The sequence below is a fragment of the Syngnathus acus genome, chromosome 17 (assembly GCF_901709675.1).
Source record: "Syngnathus acus chromosome 17, fSynAcu1.2, whole genome shotgun sequence".
NCBI lineage: Eukaryota > Metazoa > Chordata > Actinopteri > Syngnathiformes > Syngnathidae > Syngnathus > Syngnathus acus.
Window position 1 is genome coordinate 3,510,781 of NC_051102.1, and position 21,156 is coordinate 3,531,936.

At 39.7% G+C, this 21,156-nt stretch overlaps 1 protein-coding gene across 6 annotated transcripts in view; it reads right to left on the reverse strand.

Moving 5' to 3' along the window:
* The window catches only part of astn1 (astrotactin 1), a 140,264-nt gene that overhangs the window by 100,208 nt on the left and 18,900 nt on the right, over window positions 1-21,156 (reverse strand). For 3 of the 6 annotated variants that reach the window (XM_037277144.1, XM_037277143.1, XM_037277146.1), the window contains exons 2-4: window positions 13,562-13,743; window positions 1,155-1,411; window positions 899-1,041 (exon numbers count right to left, since the gene is read on the reverse strand). In XM_037277144.1, the coding sequence (XP_037133039.1) occupies window positions 899-1,041; window positions 1,155-1,411; window positions 13,562-13,743 (582 nt within the window). The remainder of the gene's footprint in view (window positions 1-898; window positions 1,042-1,154; window positions 1,412-13,561; window positions 13,744-21,156) is intronic. The other 3 variants (XM_037277148.1, XM_037277145.1, XM_037277147.1) reach the window with 2 other exon arrangements.

A 21,156-nucleotide genomic window follows, 5' to 3' on the forward strand; every position in this document is an offset into this window, starting at 1 on the left:
TAACGCACTCACACACCAAAAAACACGCATACAACCAAGATAACTAGATAATTACTGACCAAAATTACCTAGGTTCGTATTAACCCTTTATAATAATATTCCAAGGTTACCACTTGAGGCAGGACAAAAGTGATATTGGGGGTGTCGAAATTAGTGTGTTAATGGTCCCTTTTTTTTTTTAAACGCCGATTAAAGTGCACCACTTATCTGGAAAAGCCCTGTACTTGGGGAATTACCCACTGCACTGCAGCCCATTTACATAACGTCTTGAGACGTAGCTACAGCACAGAAGCCATTTAGACTGTTCAGCACCACCAACTTTTCCCCGCTTGATAGCCCCGATTAGCAGTTCATATTGAGCTAGTTTGCTACAGCTCACAACGGAGTCTTGTATGGGATCACTTGTTTTTACTTTTTGTGTTGTTTACTTGTATGTATATTGTGTACTATGTCTTGTCACCGTGGGATAGTGGGAACGTAATTTCGATCTCTTTGTATGTCTTGACGTGAAGAAATTGACAATAAAGCAGACTTTGACTTTTTGACTTTGACTTCATGTATTACCGTATTTTCCGCACTATAAGGCGCACCGGATTGTAAGGCGCACCTTCAATGAATGGCCCATTTTAAAATTTTGTCCATATATAAAATATATACATTTGGCCCGCGGGTCGGACTTTGGACACGCCTGCTGTAGTGGCTCAATATTGGTCCATATATAAGGCGCACCTGATTATAAGGCGCACTGTCTGCTTTTGAGAAAATTGGAGGTTTTTAGGTGCGCCTTATAGTGCGAAAATACGGTAATTATTGGAAATATGTTCTTAACTGTTCTTCTACTTCGTACCTGTAAGTAGACTCGATATTCGTTTTATTTCAACAGTTCTGATCAACTTACCAGGAGTCATGTCCATATTATTCTTGTCATTGCAACCCTGCAGTGAATCCAGGGTACGGCTGACTTGACTTGCAAATTCCTCGCCCCCATTCATACACTCTCGCTGCAGATGGTGACGCAGATCTGTGATGTCATACTCGTACCTGGCAATATCATAGCATTCAATGAGTGTTAAGCAATTTAGTTCAACATAAGTGTAACTTATTAAATTATTATATAATGAACATTATGCCATCTTTTAGACTCTAAACCCTACTTGTACCCATCCAGAATTGGAGTCTCTCGGATACTGAGGGTACCACTGGAGTTTGGCCCCTGACCCCGGGAGTTCCTCAAGCTCTCTCGGGCCTGGCCTCCCATCAGCACTGAGGGGATATAATGGATCTCATTAGCTGCCTCAGCGCTGGCACTCTTCTGAGGCTGAGGGATCCGGCGGCGTTTACACCAGCGTCGGCGGGTGTAGAGAATGAGGACCAGACACAGGATGGACAGCAGAAGGGCAATCATCCCACCCTGAGGGAGAAAAAGAAAAATGACAGTGGAGACATAAGAAGAGACAGAAAACAGAGGGTCAGGACAGGAAAAGTCAGAGAATGTTGTCAATTGAAATCTATATCAAAGTCAAAGCAATGTCACCAGAAGTACGATTTGAAATGCAATGGTGAATGGAGGTGGCTAATAACATTGCCTGGCTTTCAACGTTTCTACCCATTCTACTCTACCTACACAATTTGGCCATTTCACCTTAAGCGGGAAATATACGAATGCTAAAAAGATGAAGTCTATGAATTTATGAGACGTTCTCACCCAGGTGTCAAGAGGATATAATTCAACTACTTATCCCTCATCATTTGTTCATTTTCCAAGCTGTACCTTGACTCGAAGTTTTGAGGTCAATCCATCACATTGTTGTAGGTGTGATTCCTTCCCAGGGAATATTTTTAGTCTTTTATATCTGGATATTTTGAAGAGTTGAATTAAACAGCGTCAGATCACCAAAAACTTTGAAACCCTTAAGCCGCGCTGAGAAAACCTTGTTCTCTTTGTGAGCCCAGATTTCATTCTTATTCTTTGAGTTATGTGATGGTTAACCTCACTTCATGTGTAATTCCAAAAATGTGCCATAGAAATATGTAACTGTCCATCTATTTTTTTTAACCACTTAATCCTGTTCAGATCACGTGAACGAGACTAACCCTATCTCACCAGATGACCCTGGATTGGTCTGCATTCAGTCGCAGCGCATATAGACGAACCTCAATTTAATGTTTTCTGAATGTGAGCGCAAGTCTGAGTTTCTGAAAGTAAAAAAAAAAAAATTGATGAATGAATGAACATTCTGTCAGCCTCAGCATTCACACACTATTTCTACAGAAATTGATTCCCTAGGGAATTATGCTTATCTTGCAGTAACATTTCTGTTAGCTGTCAGTTGTTTTAAATCTGTAATCATGGGATATTTTTTTTATATTTTCAAATCCCTGTTAAATCAAAAAGACATGTGGCACAATTGTGCAGCATGATGGACAGCGAATATCAAGAACACAAAAAACATGGGGGCGGGTAGTCACATGCAATACTGCTCAACTTAGAGCAAGAGGAAATAAGAGACAGAAGTCAACTGTGATGATAATTTGCTCACACATGTATTTCGGCAAGCGCTGATACTTGATGATTGGGTCAGGTCACATGGTCGGATTCATTTTGTCTCATTGTCTTGCTGATCTGTGCGACATAAGGCGGTTTTTAGACCTGAAAGATCTGCTACTGTTCCACACAAATGGGAAGAAATTGCAATGGCAATACTAGATGGGAAGATCTTTGACAGATACAAAAATTGGGAATAATAAATACACGAATAAAATGTCCAATGTGAAATGTGAGTTTATTAAATTACGATTGTAGAGTGATAAAATAATTAGCAACATTGCTATATTATTTAGAAAGCTTGAGATTTCAGTGGGTGAGTCATTTATAATGACAAAAGCTACTGGCCTATTTGCATAAATTGTTTGTTTCATCTGCATATTCAAGCAGATAACACATGACATGTATGCTGTGAATCGACATGCTCAGAAGTCAAAAGTAATTTGGGCTATAATTATTACGAAGCGCTTTGAAAGACAAAGATGTTCCACACAAGGAAATGTGTGAGCAACTGCATAGAAATTTTGAGAAACATAACACTTGAAAACCACCATATTTGAATAGGGTGTAAACCAGGGGTGTCAAACTCTTTTTTTTCGCGGGCCGCATTGTAGTCATAGCTTCTTTCGGAGGACCATTATGACTGTCAACCCAAATAAATGTATGAGCACCTCATATTATATACAGTATAAGCTACAAAACAAACTGACAAATAACTCGTTTTCAAATCAGACGAGTAAAAACTGGTCAAATATTAAAAATAAAGATATTATTAAAAGTGAAGACAATTTGCAATTCCAGTAATGACACACAAATTTGATGCACAATTTGTCTTCGCGGGCCACATAAAATGATGTGGCGGGCCGTATCTGCCCCCCGGGCCTTGAGTTTGACACCTGTGGTGTAAGCCATTTCTATTGTAGTTTCTATGTTTCTAAAAATGAGAATATTTGTAATTGTTGAGCCTGGATTGCCTGTGATGTGATATTGTAAGATCAAAACAACTGGAGAGTAAGCATGGGAGCTAGTTTGGCATATGACATATGATTGTTTGCTTTATGGTAGAGGTGGCAAAGAAACATACAGCATAAATAATGCAGCCGGTGATACAGCAAGGAAATAAAAAATTAAGGCTGCAGAAAACTTGAGTGGTAACTGGATTGTTAGATATTAAAGGTGTTGTTTGCATTCTTTCTCCAGAGCATTCACTTTACCTGCGAGTGCTTTTGAGTGGGTTTCGGTGCAACAATAACCCGTCAAGTGAAGCCAAGGTATAATTTTAAGCGTATTTCCTTATGTACGTCATAATATATTTCACAGGACCTAAGGTAAAGTCTACTTGAAGCAACCTCTTTTTGATGTTCCATGCAGGCCCACAGTTTGGTTTGATTCCTTGTTTAACTGTTTGACTGCTGTCTGAGCTCTTGAGTACAATCAGTCAGAGTACAAAGTGAATATTTTTCTGTAGAACAGTATAACCACATTTCATTTGTTCAATGCCTGGCGCATCGATCTGTTGATAAATTACCGAACCGTGTGAGGGCGAACCATTTTACAATGTTAGGCTGTTTATAGCCATTGTTAAGTTAATTGATTCAATAAATGGTCATGCAATTTCAGTTGTGTTTTGTGGTCTGACATGGCTATTTGTTTCTGACAATGTTAGTTCTTGATCAAATCTCTTCCTCCTACTAACAGTTGAGCAGCTTCATTTTCATTTTATTTGCTATTGGGGGACCCAGGAATAAAAAAGGAACCTATATACAGTATTTACAGAATGCTTTAGGCATGAACACTAAAAGGAGACATATAATACAGAAGAGGCGGCGGAACAACTTGTGGAGGAATGCCGGGGGGGCGGGGGGCTTGGGAGTGGCGGATCAGTGCTCAGTGGGTGCTCCCAGTGCCTTGCTGATTTAGCCACCTACGCCTGAAGGATCAAGAATTACAGCAGGGTGAAGTGTGTATGCATGTGTGTGTGTGGTATCATGACAACCAAGAGTTGAGCAGTTTCTAGTCCCAAATCTGGAGTGATTATTAGATGGAGCCTAATGAGGTATTCAACAACTTGAGCAGATTTTATTTTTCTCTTCGTGCTTCCTGTGCACTGCTATACCTTAACCACATAATGAGTTTTTAAATTTTAGCGTCGGTTTCAGCGTCAGCATGTAATAAAATATTTTTGAATGCATTCTGTGTGCATTTCTTTCCCAAATAGTCAGGTTGTATATTTTTCTGTGCATATTTTAAAACATACAGCACACTAGACCAATATGAATGAACTCAATGTTCCAGTCATCCACAACTAAAATTGAATTACATCCAAATGTCATAAATTTTAAATGGTTATAAATGAAAATTGCCAAAAGTGATTCAGCCCCATCAACCAAAATGACCACTCATCCTTGAAGAGGCCTAAAATAGGTGATGTGGGGAAAAAGGTTTAATGTCTGACATTACTTGAAATCAAAGTGAAGACTAAGTGGTTTGTATCCTCTAATCGAGCCAATAAAAGTCTAACACACATCAAGCTTTGCCATTGCTCCAGCCCCATAATCTACTTACTAACGGATGAGGATGGTGTTTTAATGATACAAGGGCTCCTTATGACTAACACTGCTGAAAAGAGGACACGTGGCCTTTCTCAGTCTGACAGAGCAAGCATTGTATTAGAGCTGAACTATCAATCTGTCACTTAGCTCGAATTGTTCTTCCTTCCAAAGACTCTGCCCTTGCAAAGAAATTGACAGAAAATGGTTACTTTTTGAGATCATAGTTCTTTTCATTATGAAGCTGCAGACTGACTTCATCCTGCATATTTTTCCAGTGTTTTACTGTCAGAGGTCCTACATGCACTCAATGCTTAATCACATGGTTGTCAAGTTATGAATTTTTACATCTACAAATGAACGTGAACTTCACTAAATGATTATTATTAGCACAATTTCCCTATCTTGTAAGAATATATGGATACAATTAATTATGATTAATGGCAGAAATAAATGGATAAAGAAAATAAAACACGGAAAACAGATTGATTGACAAGTTAACTGACCAATGTTGCCATTATTCACGCCGACAAAGATTGGTTGAGGTTTTTCTGGTACCACAGAGCGTGTGCTTTATATATATCAGATTTTCCGCACTATAAGGTGCACCGGATTATAAGGCGCACCTTCAATGAATGGCCCATTTTAAAACTTTGTCCATATATAAGTCGCACCGTATTATTAGGCGCACCTTCAATGAATGGCCCATTTTAAAACTTTATCCATATACAAGTCCATATATTTGGACACGCCTGCTGTAGTGGCTCATTATTGGTCCATATATAAGGCGCACCGGATAATAAAGCGCACTGTCGGCTTTTGAGAAAATTTGAGGTTTTTAGGTGCGCCTTATAGTGCGAAAAATACAGTACTATTATTATACTATATAAGACGACCTATTTAACAGTCCGTCAGTTGTATGTGGGGAAAATTTTGAGAAATTCTTCCAATTCGAAATAAGACTCTCTAATACCTTTAAGTTATTCGTATGACCTGTGTGGCACAGTTTTTACACCGAATGGCCTTTCTTTTCAACCCACGCACAACTGTGATAGGAAAACAGCAAATAGCGTAAAGGGTCTTGCCAAGAGATCCAACTGGAAGCTACCAGTAGTCCTGACTTAGATTTGATCCCCTGTCCCCGGTCATGGGTGCTACCCACTGGGCCGTCCAGCCACTTTATTTTGCTGAAAGTAGACGTCCAAAATGTATTCTAAACAGTTGGTTGGTTCATGCATATATTTTCATATTTGTAGCCCTACACTGCACAAATGTTCCTGGTTTCACATTGCTTTCCTTTCTAAAGTTCCACAACAAGTTGCACAACTGCAAAACTCATTTTTGGAGTCATTCAGGTGTGACTAATGCACTTCGTGGCATAGAATGTGCAGTAGTAATTCATCATGTTTCGACAAATGCAGTACTTCAGAACAATTATAAATGTATGGGACACTGCAAGGAAAATAATTTGGTTTTTTTGCATCAAGCCATGATATTCAATTAATTAGAAGTTGATGACTATTACTGTATTATTGCATCATTTGGTTGAGAAACTAGCCATACAAATTTATATAGTATATATATGTAATATACGTATATATTACAGATTTATATATATATATATATATGTGATATATATATATTACAGATTTATACAGATTTGTGTTAGTTTCTGACAATAATTTGTTATAGTAAGTTGGTGGTGGGTGGAGCATTAATGATTTCACATTCAAAAACTCGGAACAGTTTTAAATTGTGGGAATAAATACAAATTCAAACATTTTACAGAAGTGCAAAACAATGGCCATATTTCAAGTTCCTTAGCATTTTCTTTTCGGCGGTTCCTGTCTCACAAATTCGATTCAAGTGAAGTCCAATGCTCATATTCTTTTTGTCACTATGTGGTCAGTGGGACACCTTTCAAATTTAGAAAAGGACACTAAGGCAGCCAACCAGCACATACCCTTTCATCCCCTGAGCAGGTTTGATGTATTGTCTACTTTACAGGACACCAGCCTGCTTAAAACCTAACATAGCGTATATAAGTATTACCTACAGGTTACTTTCTGTGTTCACTGACACAAGGTTTGAAGGACAAACAAAAGACTGAGAGCACCCAATCAGCTATGAAGCCCCAGAAGTTCCAAACCCCTTTGGAAAAAAACATCCAGTCAACAAAGTAAGGGTGCTTTTAGTAGGTCACACTGGTCCAAATCACTTAATGGGCTTGTAAACAAAGTGTGCTTTCCAAATGGTTCTTTTTTTCATGTCATAAAAAATCCAGGGGGAGCAGAATAACATTCTGATGTAAATAGTATTCAGTAATATAGAGCAAGAAAATACAAAATGGAAGGCAGCAAATTCTCCTATTCACATTTCCACGATAATGAGGACAAACAGTTTAGAAAATTGATGGATTTGTAACTCAAGGAGAAAATGAAGCACAACTGATATAATTACTAATTGCATGGACAATCTACCATCCTGTCCCTGTACAATATGGAAAAGTTCTACACCATTAAAAGTTCCAAAATCCCTTCAGCTCCAGCCACAAGAGGCCATTGTTGGACCCGGTGATTGGAGTTATGGCATTATACAGTAAATGGCATTACTTACTGTGTTATTTATTTATTTATATATTTATATATTTATTCAAACATACACAAATCAAACATTTACTTGCATAGCACTTTTCATGCATGGGTGATGCAGGACAAAGTGCTGTACATAATAGAAAAGGAACAAAGCAGAACAAATACTCTAATCGTACACGCACACACCCGCAGAGTAATAACATTCCAAGAAAAGGAAACAAATTAAATGAAGTAGAATACTTTTTTGCACTCAAGTGTAATTAATTTCTTTTTCAATTGTAATGATGGGGGATTTGGCCTTTGGTGCCAGAGTGATTAAACATGGCTCAACAGCGCCCCCACTCGTTTGGTGAGCATACAAAGCTACATATGCCACAGATGCTGTCAATTCATCTGTGTCACTATCGAGCATGCCTGTCGAGTGCTGTGGAAAATCACATCTCCTGTCAATCAATTGACAACACTGAGAAAATTGTTCGTAAATAAAAAAAACAATGCGGATTTATCGAATGCGATCCTGGTTTACCAGTGAATAAGTGCGTTGATAAATCCCGCCTATTCTAAACTGCTACGTTGATGCACATATAGCCTCATTTGCATCAAGAAACACCTGCTATCGGCAAAATACATTCGCCGTAATCCCTTTAAAAGAAAACGTCTTTGGCTGCGGTAACTATGAGATTCCGATTTTAGTTGTCACTTTAGGGAGGAAATAGTGCCGAGACTGCAGCACAGATATAGCCAAACTATTTAAAAAACAAGAAGTTTTAGGCTGTCAGCCTTAACTCGCAGCCCATGGGAAAAGCTGGGGAGGCTATGGATTGGTGTGTCTCGGTCGGCTGGCTTTTTAAAAATGGAGCTGCTGGAGCAGAAGAGATTCGGGCGACTGCTTTACAAGTGTCCAGGGTTACATTGATTTAAGATTTACGCGATCAATGTTATCAATGGCGGTTTTAGGAGCATCGCAACATCAATATCAATATCATGAGTTGAGCTGTGTCACAATGACCATCCCTTTCATGTGAACTCATGCTTATTACTGCTCCGTGTGTGTGTGTGTGTGTGTGTGTGTGTGTGTGTGTGTGTGTGTGTGTGTGTGTGTGTGTGCGTGTGTGCATGCATGAATGCTTGGGTTTTACTCCTATTATGTGCACAGCATTAACAAGCCATAAGGAGAGCGAGGCGGTGGCAATAGTTTCAATAGGCACAGCACATTTTAATCCCTCTTACTGAAAACAGAAGATCATTCTTAGTATCAACTTGTATGTTCTCATGGTGGTCTTGCAATTATTTTGTTCTTTATCAAAATGAGAATTCATTGTTTTACCTCATGGTGTATTGTTTCCTTAAATGACTTTTATGTTAGCTGTAATGTAGTTGTTTTGTCTACAAAAAAGAACAACGTATTCTTTCGAGGCTATATATAACATTTCCCTGCTGCTTTCCAGCACTCTCACAATTGGAGCATAAAGCAGACTCCAGACACCTGCTTCAATGACCTCAGTGACAATTCAGCCGCAAAGCAGGTCTGGAAGAAATAGATCGATAACTTTGTGTAAGTAGGTCACAAGTGAAATTCTGTGCATTGGGAGCCTCTGTGGCTGACAGTCAAAAGCACTGTTCAGAACACTGAAATTAAGGTTTACGTGATATTTGTGATTTGAGGTTAAATGTATTTAAATCTGGTGACCACTCCACCATCAAGAGACCAGAGATGATCTCCAACATGGTTGGATGTTTTTTTCCAGTGCGATAATTACCGTCTTTTCCGGACTATAAGGCGCACCTAAAAACCTAAAATTTTCTCAAAAGCCGACAGTGTGCCTTATAGTCCGGTGCGCCTTATATATGGACCAAATTCCTAAATTTAAACTGGCCCGAAGCATTGTGTCATGAAATCAATCATAAGTGGCCCGCTGAAGACTATGAATCACAAATCAAAAAGACTATGGATCATTATTTTGTGATTATAAAGTAATTTGTTGCGCCTGAAGTTGAAATAAAAAAGATAAAATGGAGAATGATTTGACATGATGCAGGAATGGTGCGCCTTATAGTCCGATGCGCCTTATATAAGGACAAAGTTTTAAAATGGGCCATTCATTGAAGATGTGCCTTATAGTCCGGTGCGCCTTATAGTCCGGAAAATACGATAGTCTGTTTATTAATTCTAGTATATACGACACAGACGCACACACATCTGTTTTGGGAACACTAATGACACTAAATAATGCAATAACAATGCAATCCTATTCAGTCACATTCACGTTAGAATAGAAACCTCTTCCTGGGAAGAAGGGACTAGCACTGATTTATAAACCCATTACCTCATGGAAGTGGGGTCACATAACTTCCTGCTCTCATATGAGACGTACGCACGACCCAGCATTGATGTTTTTACTCAACCATAGTGCTGACAAGCAGGGGTGAAGTGAGGACTCTAGCGCAGAGATAAATTGGCCATCATGGCAAAGATTTATTCAGCAGAAGAAAAAACACTTCATACATAATGAGGGGGAAAAACAATGACTAAGAAACAAACTAGAGGGACTCCAAATAGGGTTACTAACCCAAAAAAAGAAAAATAGGGCACTCCTAAAATGCTTGGACGCTCTACTCCTAAAATTAAAAACAACTCTCAGAGGGAAGGGGGGCATGATCGTCGTATTCCTGATTAAAAGTGGGTGTTTTTCAAGGCATTAGTCATTTCATTATTTCTCCAAAATAAATGGATAAAATAGAAAATGGAAACAGTTTTCATTTTCCTGATTAAAATGAGCTTGTTACGAAAAAAATAGACTGTCACGGCTCGACCGCCCTTTTCAGGGTTTCCGCACAATGAACAAAATGATTAAAACAGCCAAGACTATGTACAATCTCCTAAAACGTACAATTTAATTGTAATTACAGGGGAAAACAGCTGCTTTGACGCCTAGAGTGTACATTATGTTGATTGATTTTTCCGTGCGTTATCACCTTTTTTCTTCTTTTGGCTAAGGGTGATAGAATCTAATCTTAGCTACATGAGTAAAGTAAGAGAAAAGACAATTCAGACATAAATTCATGGTAGATGTGATTACAGAATTGAGCTACAAAATCTAATTAGTGGCATATAAACGGTTTAAATTGCTATTTGTGTGGCCAGAGGCTTGGGATTAACATCTCTCCGTCATATGCGGGATCTGAGTTGAAGTTGAGGATCATTTTTTGAACTGCCAGTCTTTTGACTGGGTTTGGGACAGGGTTAATCAAGTATCATGGATGATCTGTTATGGCCAGAGGTGATAATGTGATCACCATGATGATGAGAGAAAAGGGATGGCTTTGGATCATCAATATTTAAAGATAAAGGACAATTTGCTTTTTCTCTTAGTCCGACAGGTATAAAAATCAGAGACTGTAAAAAAGGCTATGAGATTTTTGGTGTAGACATCAATGGTATTTTCTTTTTTTGAATTCATGAGTGTGTGAGAAATGGTATGCGTTTGCCCAAATGTTTGGGTAGGACATGGGGGGGGGAAACTGCTCCAAGAGGGCTAGCACAAATTGTGACTGGTTTCCAAATCAGCCCTTAAATCATTCAGAAAGCTCCAATAATGACATTGCTTAATAGATGAAATTTTGCTATCATTTTTTATTTAAGGCATTTGAAAAAGTTTATACGGGCAGAGGAGCTCAATGCAGCCTTTTTTTTTTTTGCAAATGCAAACCTTGAGTGATTTAGGCCCTTCTGTAAAAAGCTAACCGACTTGAGCGGTCCCCAACGAAGGCAGATGAACAGTCGGGCGGACAGACAGACAGTCTAGGCTGTTGCTCAGGTCAATGCATTGTGCGTGGCAGGTGTGATCTTCAGCTAAAGGACCCATGAAACAGCCTTTGCAGGAGATTTTTTAATCCACAAGGAGCTTTAACACAACATGAATTGGGATTTATAGGTCAGGGCCTCCAGTGGGGCGGCAGGCTGCACAGGGTTCTGGCCAGCGCAACAACATTGCTTCCATCTGTTGTCACGGTTTGCTCTTATTTGCATACTAATCCTTCTCTGTCCACACCTTTATGAAAACACCCTGCCGGCAGAATGGCAGGAGTTTCTGGATGAGGAATTACTAAAACAGGGGGCAGAATGACACTGGCTTGAGGTCAATGGAACGTGGACAATAAACGGGAGCAGAGGAGAGAAAAAAAAAATCGTGTAACACAGTAAGAAGCACAATCAGCAATGAAGGAACCTCATTTAAACCTTTGCCGCTATTTCAGTTCATTAAGTTGTTCACCTACAACATTCTACTCAAAGTCAGGTGATTGTCACAAGGTCAACGCGTGTCAAAGCATGATTTCCATACCTCTCTTCAGGCGACGTGGCTCCTGGCGAAATTCTCTTCAAGCTGACTAATCATATTTATATGCAGCTATAATTTGCTTTCAATGTCTGCAAATACAGATCATCCATCAAAGCACTACTCCAATGTCTTTGGACTGGAAAAGGGCATTGGGACTAGATGTGGCATATCTAAGATCTAATAAATATACATTTCCCTGGGCAAGAGCAGAAAGCTATGCAATCTCAGGATTCATTTTGTACATTGTCGACATAACAGATAAGGTTTGATACAGAGCAGGCCTACAGAATCTACATTGTGAACTGCGTATATAAATGCACGATTTCATAGACACACCTCAGGCAAAGGGGTACAAATCATACACAGTCAGACAGGATAAAAAAAAATATGTTTTTCGTTCATCTTCTGTGGCAGGTGGCAAAACAGCAGGATAGATTTCACACCACGCTCACAAAATGTGTTCAAACAAACAACATATTTTTTCCCTACTTTAAGTTTGATATAACATATATATATATACAGGAAATATTTACTGTGTAGACTGTAAAGCATTCGGAACATATTTTCCTTCCTACTTTGAGTTTGATATTACATATATATCCAACAAATATTTACTGCAAACAAAGTGTAAAGACCCTTTTACACCGCATTGAGCGGCGCACGGCGCGCCGTCGTCAAACTTATTCCATGTGTATGTCGTGAGGGGCGGGGAAAGTCCACAAATACTTTGAAATCAACAAGAAAATCATTCGCACGTTACAAAAGCTTTGTGAGTTAGTCTTAGAATTATTTATTTCACCTTGTGTTGCTACTGCTTTCTGACTATTTTGAAATTTGTTTTTTGTGTGTAGTTTGTTTTCCTGTGTCATCAAGATTTATACATTTCATTATATTCAATTGTGTGTACAACTCAAAGTATCTAACTTTGGCGAGAGGAAAAACAGAAAGCCGTGGTTTTGATCATTTTGAGGAGGAGGAGGAGATAAGCAGCATCGGGGGGAAAAAAGGAAATGGGTCTATTCTCCACTAATGGCTCGGCGGCAACTTGGAGAGTTCAAACAACCCTTCGATCCTTTTTTTTTTCTTCACTGGCCCTAATCCTCTTCCGTGCTTTTACGATGAACAGAGAGAAGTTTGAAAACCTCCTGCAGAGAAGCATTAAGCAATCTACAAATTTAAGGCAGCCCCTTTTGCCCAGCGAGCGCCTGGCACACTGTGGTGAGTGACAGTTAAAAAAAAGTATGTTTGGCCAGATTTCTACTGACTGCGGAACGGATGCGAATTAACTCATTCACTGCCATGGACAGCTATAGACGTCATAGACTCATTTTAACTGAGCTGGATGTGAAAGAGTTTCCAAAACGGTTTTATTTTGAAATATACGGAATCTACCTCGTATGTCGACGCCCGACTTCCCACCTAGCTCATGCAATTTCTTAATCTCCATGAAAAGACGCATGCGGCGTCTGGAAAAATAGTCTCTACCCAGTAGAAGATCTATCACCACGTTGTTGTCGTGAAGCCACAACTTACCATCACTGAGATATGCAGGATGCGGAGCTCCTCCTTTGCAGAAGTGTTTGCTGGATCTTCAGTTGGTTCAGGGAGGCTTAGGCTGCCATCCTGATGGTGTATGTGAAAGAGCAAAGTACCATTCTCCAGCCACTGCTGCCTCCATCGCACCAAAGGGATGTCCTCTGAGTTCCCAGAAATCTCTGTGGTGCACAAAAGATAAGTGGATTTCATTTTTGTGGAAGACAGTAATTGTTAAAAGCACTCTAAGCTTAGTTTGTTACACCTTGCAAAAATAACAGTAGATCTCTCCACTGAAATAAAATAAACGACTCATCACCGACCAGTAATGTAGCATTACAAGCAACTGAGGATTTAGTATCTTGCTCGAGGGCATTTGACAGAACTGAAGAGGGAATCTACATCCATTTGTTTTCAAGCCTGCTCTAGCAAATAAGGCAAGAATAACCAACATTTTTCTTCCACGCATTTGGTCTGAAAGTTAGTAATACAGTGTTGCATTATGAATAGAAAATGCCTTACTGATGCACATCTGCAAGAGCCTATCAATCAATCAGTGTCATGTTATACAGTCCACGTCGTGTGCTAACAATGCCCTTGAGAGCAACCTGCATTGCCAAGAAGGGGACAATAAAGACATACAGTTTACCGTAATTTTTGGACTATAAGTCGCACCGGAGTATAAGTCGCACCAGCCATAAAATGCCCAAAAAAGTGAAAAAAACCCATATATATGTATATAAATCGCTCCTGAGTATAAGTCGCCCCCCCACCCAAACTATGAAAAAAAACCGCGACTTATAGTCCGAAAATTACGGTACTTTAAAAAAGCTTGAAAGTGGGGAGGGGTAAATAAAAAATAAAAAAAAAAATTGTGGTATGCACACAAATGAGACTAATTTGTTTCTCCCACGTCAATCGATTCAGAAAGATAATTGGCGTGTTGAAAAATGTGGAACTGTGACACCTTTCCAATGCATGTAAATATGTGAGACGCCATAAAACTTTAAAAAACATACAGTCTCATATGCATGGTAAACACACATTGTTATTTGAAGAATTACTCACTGTTTCCATTTTTTAATTATAGCAATGCAATATATATTTATCCATCCATCCATTTTTCATAACGCTTTTCCCCACGGGGGTCATACTAGGTGTGCTGTAGAAAACCCACGCAGACACGGGGAGAACATGCAAACGCCACACAGGGAGGGTTGGATTGGAACCTGCAACCTCTGAACTGTGAGGCGGACGGGCTGACAAGTGATCCCACCATGCTGCTGCAATATACATACAAGTATAATTATTCGGGAAGGCTATGACATGACTTGAGGTTTTAGGTCGATGGCCATTCTACAAAGTTTGTTACTTTCATCCTGCAGCTCCCACCTCAAATATTATCCCCCCCCGACCCCAATACTTCATGCAAACATCTATTTCAGGCTAGGCCAAGATGATGTTGTGCTCCTTCCCCATCTCATCAAGTGTTTGACTAAATGACAGACTAAATATGATGGAATAGTTCAACTTAAAGCACGGATAAACACAATATTTCAAATACCCTACCTTAGCACACCATATTGTGATGCATGCTGCCATAAAAAAAAAAAGAAAATCAAATGCATGCCAAAGCTTTGTGAAAAATTGTCGGGTGTGCACACATAGAGCTTTATCAAGCTCACACTTCAAGAGCAGTCAGTGCATTGACTGGAAGTCATGAATACAAACAGGGATTACACAGAGTGCAATCAGAAGTCCACAATGAATCCTCTCGTCGCTTCAAAAGACAGCTACTGAAGATATATTGGTGGGATTCGAACTGCATTGTTGAATACATTTTAATTTTAAATTTTAAATTCTTGACATGCCCTGAAAAAAGTGGGAGATTTGCACTCAAAACATAAATGTCCATCAGATGTTACAATTCAGAAAATATTTTGAGGGGGTAAGTAAATAATTGAGGTCCCACAAATCTTTAGAGTGCTGCATCATGTCTGTCTGAGCTGAGGGCTGAACCCAGAAAAAGACACGCAAACGCTGACCCATGCAGTACCATGCCAACTAATTTGTTGTCAAAACACATATTTTCCCATTGTAATGAAATCGCATAATTACTATTAGATACTTCCAGAGTCAAAGTTGTCCATGATAAATACTTTAACAAGAAAAGTTTTAATAGTAACATCAAAATTCTATTTAAAAATATCCATCCATCCATTTTCTGTACTGCTTAGACCCCACGGGGCTCGCGGGTGTGCTGGAGCCTATCCCAGCCGTCATCGGGCAGTAGGCGGGGGACACCCTGAACCGGTTGCCAGCCAATCGCAGGGCACAAAGAGACAAACAACCATTTGCACTCATACTCCCACCTAGGGACAATTTGGAGTGCTCAATCGGCCTACCAAGCATGTTTTTGGGATGTGGGACGAAACCGGAGTGCCCGGAGAAAACCCACACGGGCCCGGGGAGAACATGCAAACTCCACACAGGGAGGGCCGGAGGTGGAATCGAACCCGCACCCTCCCAACTGTGAGGCGGACGTGCTACCCAGTGTACCACCGAGGCTATTATTTAAAAATAATCAATTAATAATTAAAAAAATATACTCTTGATTTGAATGGCAAGTGGACTAATACATTTTACATCTCCGATGACCTTTTTTTATGTGAACACAAGTGCATATGGGTAATTAATTGGAACACTGTTTAATGTATGAATTTAAAACACAGCAGGCACTTGTAACAGCCTACCTATTGGTGCAAGTGGGTAGCTTGTACCGCAAGAAGCAAAGTGTAAATCTTCAAACTGTACAACATTTTTGAGACTTGAATATTCATGCTAGATCCAAATCAAATCACCAATTAGCACAAATCTGGTTATACCAACAGAGACACCAAGCAAGGAAACATAAAATGGAGAAAAACAGGAAGCCAAAAATGTATCAAAATAAAATAAGTAATAGTAATTTTGGTAAACATTGCCTGATGTCGTTCGTCCGTATGCATCTACTGGCAAGGCACAAACAATTCTGTAATGTCAGACAAAAATAATTGACATCAGCAGCGTCTGTACTGCCTTGAATGAGCAACTGCTTAGTTCATTTCAGCTTTTTTTGGCACATTTTCTTTTTCTTGTTCTTCTAGTCTGAATATCCCTTGATGGTTCTTTTATTAAAAAAGTATAGCATGAGGCAAAACATAGTTCATCCTTTGATGCTGACTGCGATCAAGTCTAGTGACAACATGCAGTATAACGATGAGCACAATTTGTTGTAAATGTTAGATGTTTCCATCTTAATTTATGAAAAGTGCAATTAATTGATATAGTGTATAAATCCGCTTGAAACCAAGTACTACAAAAACAATACTTGTGCATGACAAAAGTATGCAAAGTGTCATCTGCACAGTAAGGTGAAAAAATGTGTGTGTGTGTGTGTGGGGGGGGGGGGGGGGGGGTTAAGTGCATTGGGCCTATATTAAAAAAGGTAAAGATCTACTGTGGCGTGTGGCTCAAGGTATTGAGAGTGAAAGCTGATAGCATCAAGATTACAAATTTTTGCATAAACATAATTTACTTTATTCCACACAGGAAATGTGCGCCCTATCTCCTTAGTCTCCTTAGTCGGATAACCCATTATACTGATTACTGGCAAAGGACAGTGGTCTCTTGGACAATAGCAGTAAGGCTTATATAGATTAGACCCTGTTTACAAACAAAGAACTATACTATTGGTGTGTGTGTGTGTGTGTGTGTGTGTGTGCTTCACGCCAAACTTATAATAGTTAACAAAAACTAAGAAAATTTAAAAAAAAACTAAAATTGAAAAAACAACAACCCTAACCCTAAAATGAAATAAAATAGGAAGCCAAAGTAAGAATCAGTGTATGAATGTGAATGACTGGGTGGGTGTGAAGGTGTTGCCGCGTATAAATCAAAGATATCTAGAACACAAGATGAACTGATCACAAACCCAAAAGTGTTACCTGTTGTGGGAAAGAGCAGAGAGAGAGAACGAGCACAGCACAAACAATTTAACACCTCAGGTGCCACCACTCAGGTGGCCGGCCCCACCCCATGCACCGAACGTGTCTGAATTTTGTTGATAAGTTATTGTTTTTGTTTTTTTGTTATAGAAGTAGAGTCTTTAAGCATTTTTAGGAGGGCCTCATGTTTGTTTTTTAATTAGTATGTTGGCTTTTTCTTTTGTTTAAAAAATCTCTACCGACATGGCCAATTCATCTCTGCGCCAGTCTTCAATTCACCCCTGCTTGTCAGCACTATGGTTGAGTAAAAACATCAATGCTGGGCCGTGCGTACGTCTCATATGAGAGCAAGAAGTCAGGTGACCCCACTTCCATGAGATAATGGGTTATAAATCAGTGCTTGTCCCTTCTTCCCAGGAAGAGGTGTCTATCCTAACGTGACTGTGGTTGAATATGATTGCATTGTTATTGCATGATTCAGTGTCCTCAGTGTTATGAAAACAGAATAAATTCCCTTTTAATGGCGTGAATTTTTGCGCTGACATCAATGTTACATATTGCTGGCACTGGCCCAAAACCTTATGTCACATTTTGGTGAATTTCATATTTTTCAAAAATCTATACATTCCTGATGTGTGGGTGCATCTCATTGGTGTCAATATGTGTCAGGCATTTCAGATAAACATTTTTACGCCACAGCATAAGTAAACAAATATTTAATACAGCTCAGATAAGAAGTAAAAATCCAAAACATTGCCGTGCAGGTCAACTTAATTTTGTGGGCACAATACCTAATAGATTGCGTCAAAAAATATTGGGAAAAAAAGCCAGATACCAAAATGTCTTTGTCATGCCTCAAATGTATTCCCTCTGTAAACTCTGTTCCTTTTAGACAAAGATAAGAACTGACGTGGCCCTCGGTCACCAGAGGGCATAGCGATAAGCTAAATTGACTTCAGAGCTGTTCCTGAATTACGTAAAAGAAAACTATTATCTAAAACGTGAGCTGACAAAGGAATGAGGCAGAAGGCTCTGGTCATAAAGCCATCTAAATTAATGCTAGTCAAGAACACAAATGGATGCCCTCATATTGCAATTCATCAAAAAATGAGAGTGATTTGATTCTTTTTGTAATTTGAACCTAAATGGAGACTCAAATGATAAACATATATATATTTTTGTTGATTATACCACACAATGCATGTTGCCAAATGATACATGGATGTCACCCTATAATTAATAAATTTTCTGCCCAGTGAGACAGCTCTAATTTAGACAAAAACAACTGTCTTAACTACATCAGTAGAAGTCATAACCGAGACCTTGGCAAAATATGAACTAGAGCCAAGCGTGTTTAAACAGACGTTAATTGAAGCACTAATCTACTGTGTTGTAGTAGCATAATAAATTTAATTTAACTATTGTGTGTGTGTATGTGTGTGTGTGTGTGAGAGCGAGAAAGAGAGAGAGAGCGAGAGAGAACGCTCAACCGTAGCGTGCCGCCGACCGCCCAACTGCACCGCGCTGGTCGCATTATTGTGACAGAGCCGTCGCTGAAATTTAGAAAATATTTTTAAAGTTCTGATGTACTTTCTAAAATTTAAGTGGACCTCAGTGCGCAGGGAGTTTAATTTGGTGCGGTCGCGCAATCGCAGCGCGCTGGGCGCTCACTGTCGCATTGCTTAAAGAGCGCCTTTGTGTTTTAGGATGGCTTTACTGCTCCCACTTGCTTTCTTTGAAGGCATGATTAGGGGTTAATACAATCCTCAAAGTAACGAAATTACAATAACGAACGGAGTCAGTGGGCATCCGGGCCGCGCGGTCGGGTTTTCTCGGGTCCTTTCGGCTCATCTCGCGAGGTTCAACCTCCGAATTTTGTTGGACAACCGAAGCAAAAAAATCTCGAATTTTTTTGTTCGAATTCCGATTTGTTCGAGAACCGGGACGTTCGGAAACCGAGGTTTGACTGTACTCCCAGACTTCCCTGCCACTTGTGCGCTGTACAGAAAGCCAATTATGGGACTAAATTGGAATAGCTGGTCTCTGGACACTGGAAAAACTGGTTTCAGATACCCAGCAATTGACACATTAGCAATTAAAAAAAAATTAAAAAAAATAAAAAAAAATGTAAAACTTCTGGCTCCCACACCAGCATATGCCTGCCATGGTCTGGACCTTGTGGTTCCATGGTGTAATGGTTAGCACACTGGACTCTGAATCCACTGATCTGACTTCAAGTCTCAGTGGAACCTCAACTATTTTGGCATTTGCCTATTCCTATACATGCTTGTGAGCTGCTCCATAAAACCATATACGTAACTTCCATGAAACAATGACGTGGGTTCCATCTTGTAGTGGTTAGTGCTGTGGACTCTCACCCCAGCGACCTGAGTTCAAGTCTCCGTGGGACCTCAACTTTTTTGGCATTTACCTATTCCCATGTATGCTATTTGCTTGTGAGCTGCTCCATAAAACCATATAGGTAACTTTCATGTATTAATGGTGTGGGTTCCATAGTGTAGTGGTTAGTGCTGTGGACTCTCACCCCAGTGACCTGAGTTCAAGTCTCAGTGGAACCTTAACCATTTTGGCATTTACCTATTCCTATCTATACTAGTTGCTTGTGAGCTGCTCCATAAAATCATATAGGTAACTTCCATGAAGTGACAGTGTTGGTTCCATACCGTAGTGGTTAGTGCTCTGTACTCTCACCCCAGCGACCTGAGTTCAAGTCTCAGTGGAACCTCAACTATTTTGGCATTTACCTATTCCTATCTATACTGGCTTGTGAGCTGCTCCATAAAACCATATACGTACGTAACTTCCATGAAATAATGTCGTGCGTTCCATAGTGTAGTGGTTAGTACTCTGGATTCCCACCCCAGTGACTGGAGTTCAAGTCTCAGTGGAACCTCAACTATTTTGGCATTTACCTATTCCTATGTATATATACTGCTTGTGAGCTGGTCCATAAAACCATATACGTAACTTCCATGAAGTAATGCCGTGGGTTCCATACTGTAGTGGTTTGTGCTGTGGACTCTCACCCCAGCGACCTGAGTTCAAGTCTCAGTGGAACTTCAACTATTTTGGCATTTACCTATTCCTATCTATACTATTTGCTTGTGAGCTGCTCTATAAAACCATATAGGTAACTTCCATGGATTAACAGTGTGGGTTCCATACTGTAGTGGTTAGTGCTCTGGACTCTCACCCCAGCAACCTGAGTTCAAGTCTCAGTGGAACCTCGACTATTTTGGCATTTACCTATTCCTATTTATACTATTCCTATATCTGGCTTGTGAGCTGCTCCATAAAACCATATACGTAACTTCCATGGAATAATGGTGTGCGTTCCATAGTGTAGTGGTTAATGCTCTGGTCTCTCACCCCAGTGACCTGAGTTCAAGTCTCAGTGGAACCTGAACTATTTTGACATTTACCTATTCCTATCTATGCTTTGCTTGTGAGCTGCTCCATAAAACCATATAGGTAACCTCCATGGATTAATGGTGTGGGTTCCATACTGTAGTGGTTAGTGCTCTGGACTCTCACCCCAGCGACCAGAGTTCAAGTCTCAGTGGAACCTCAAGTATTTTGGCATTTACC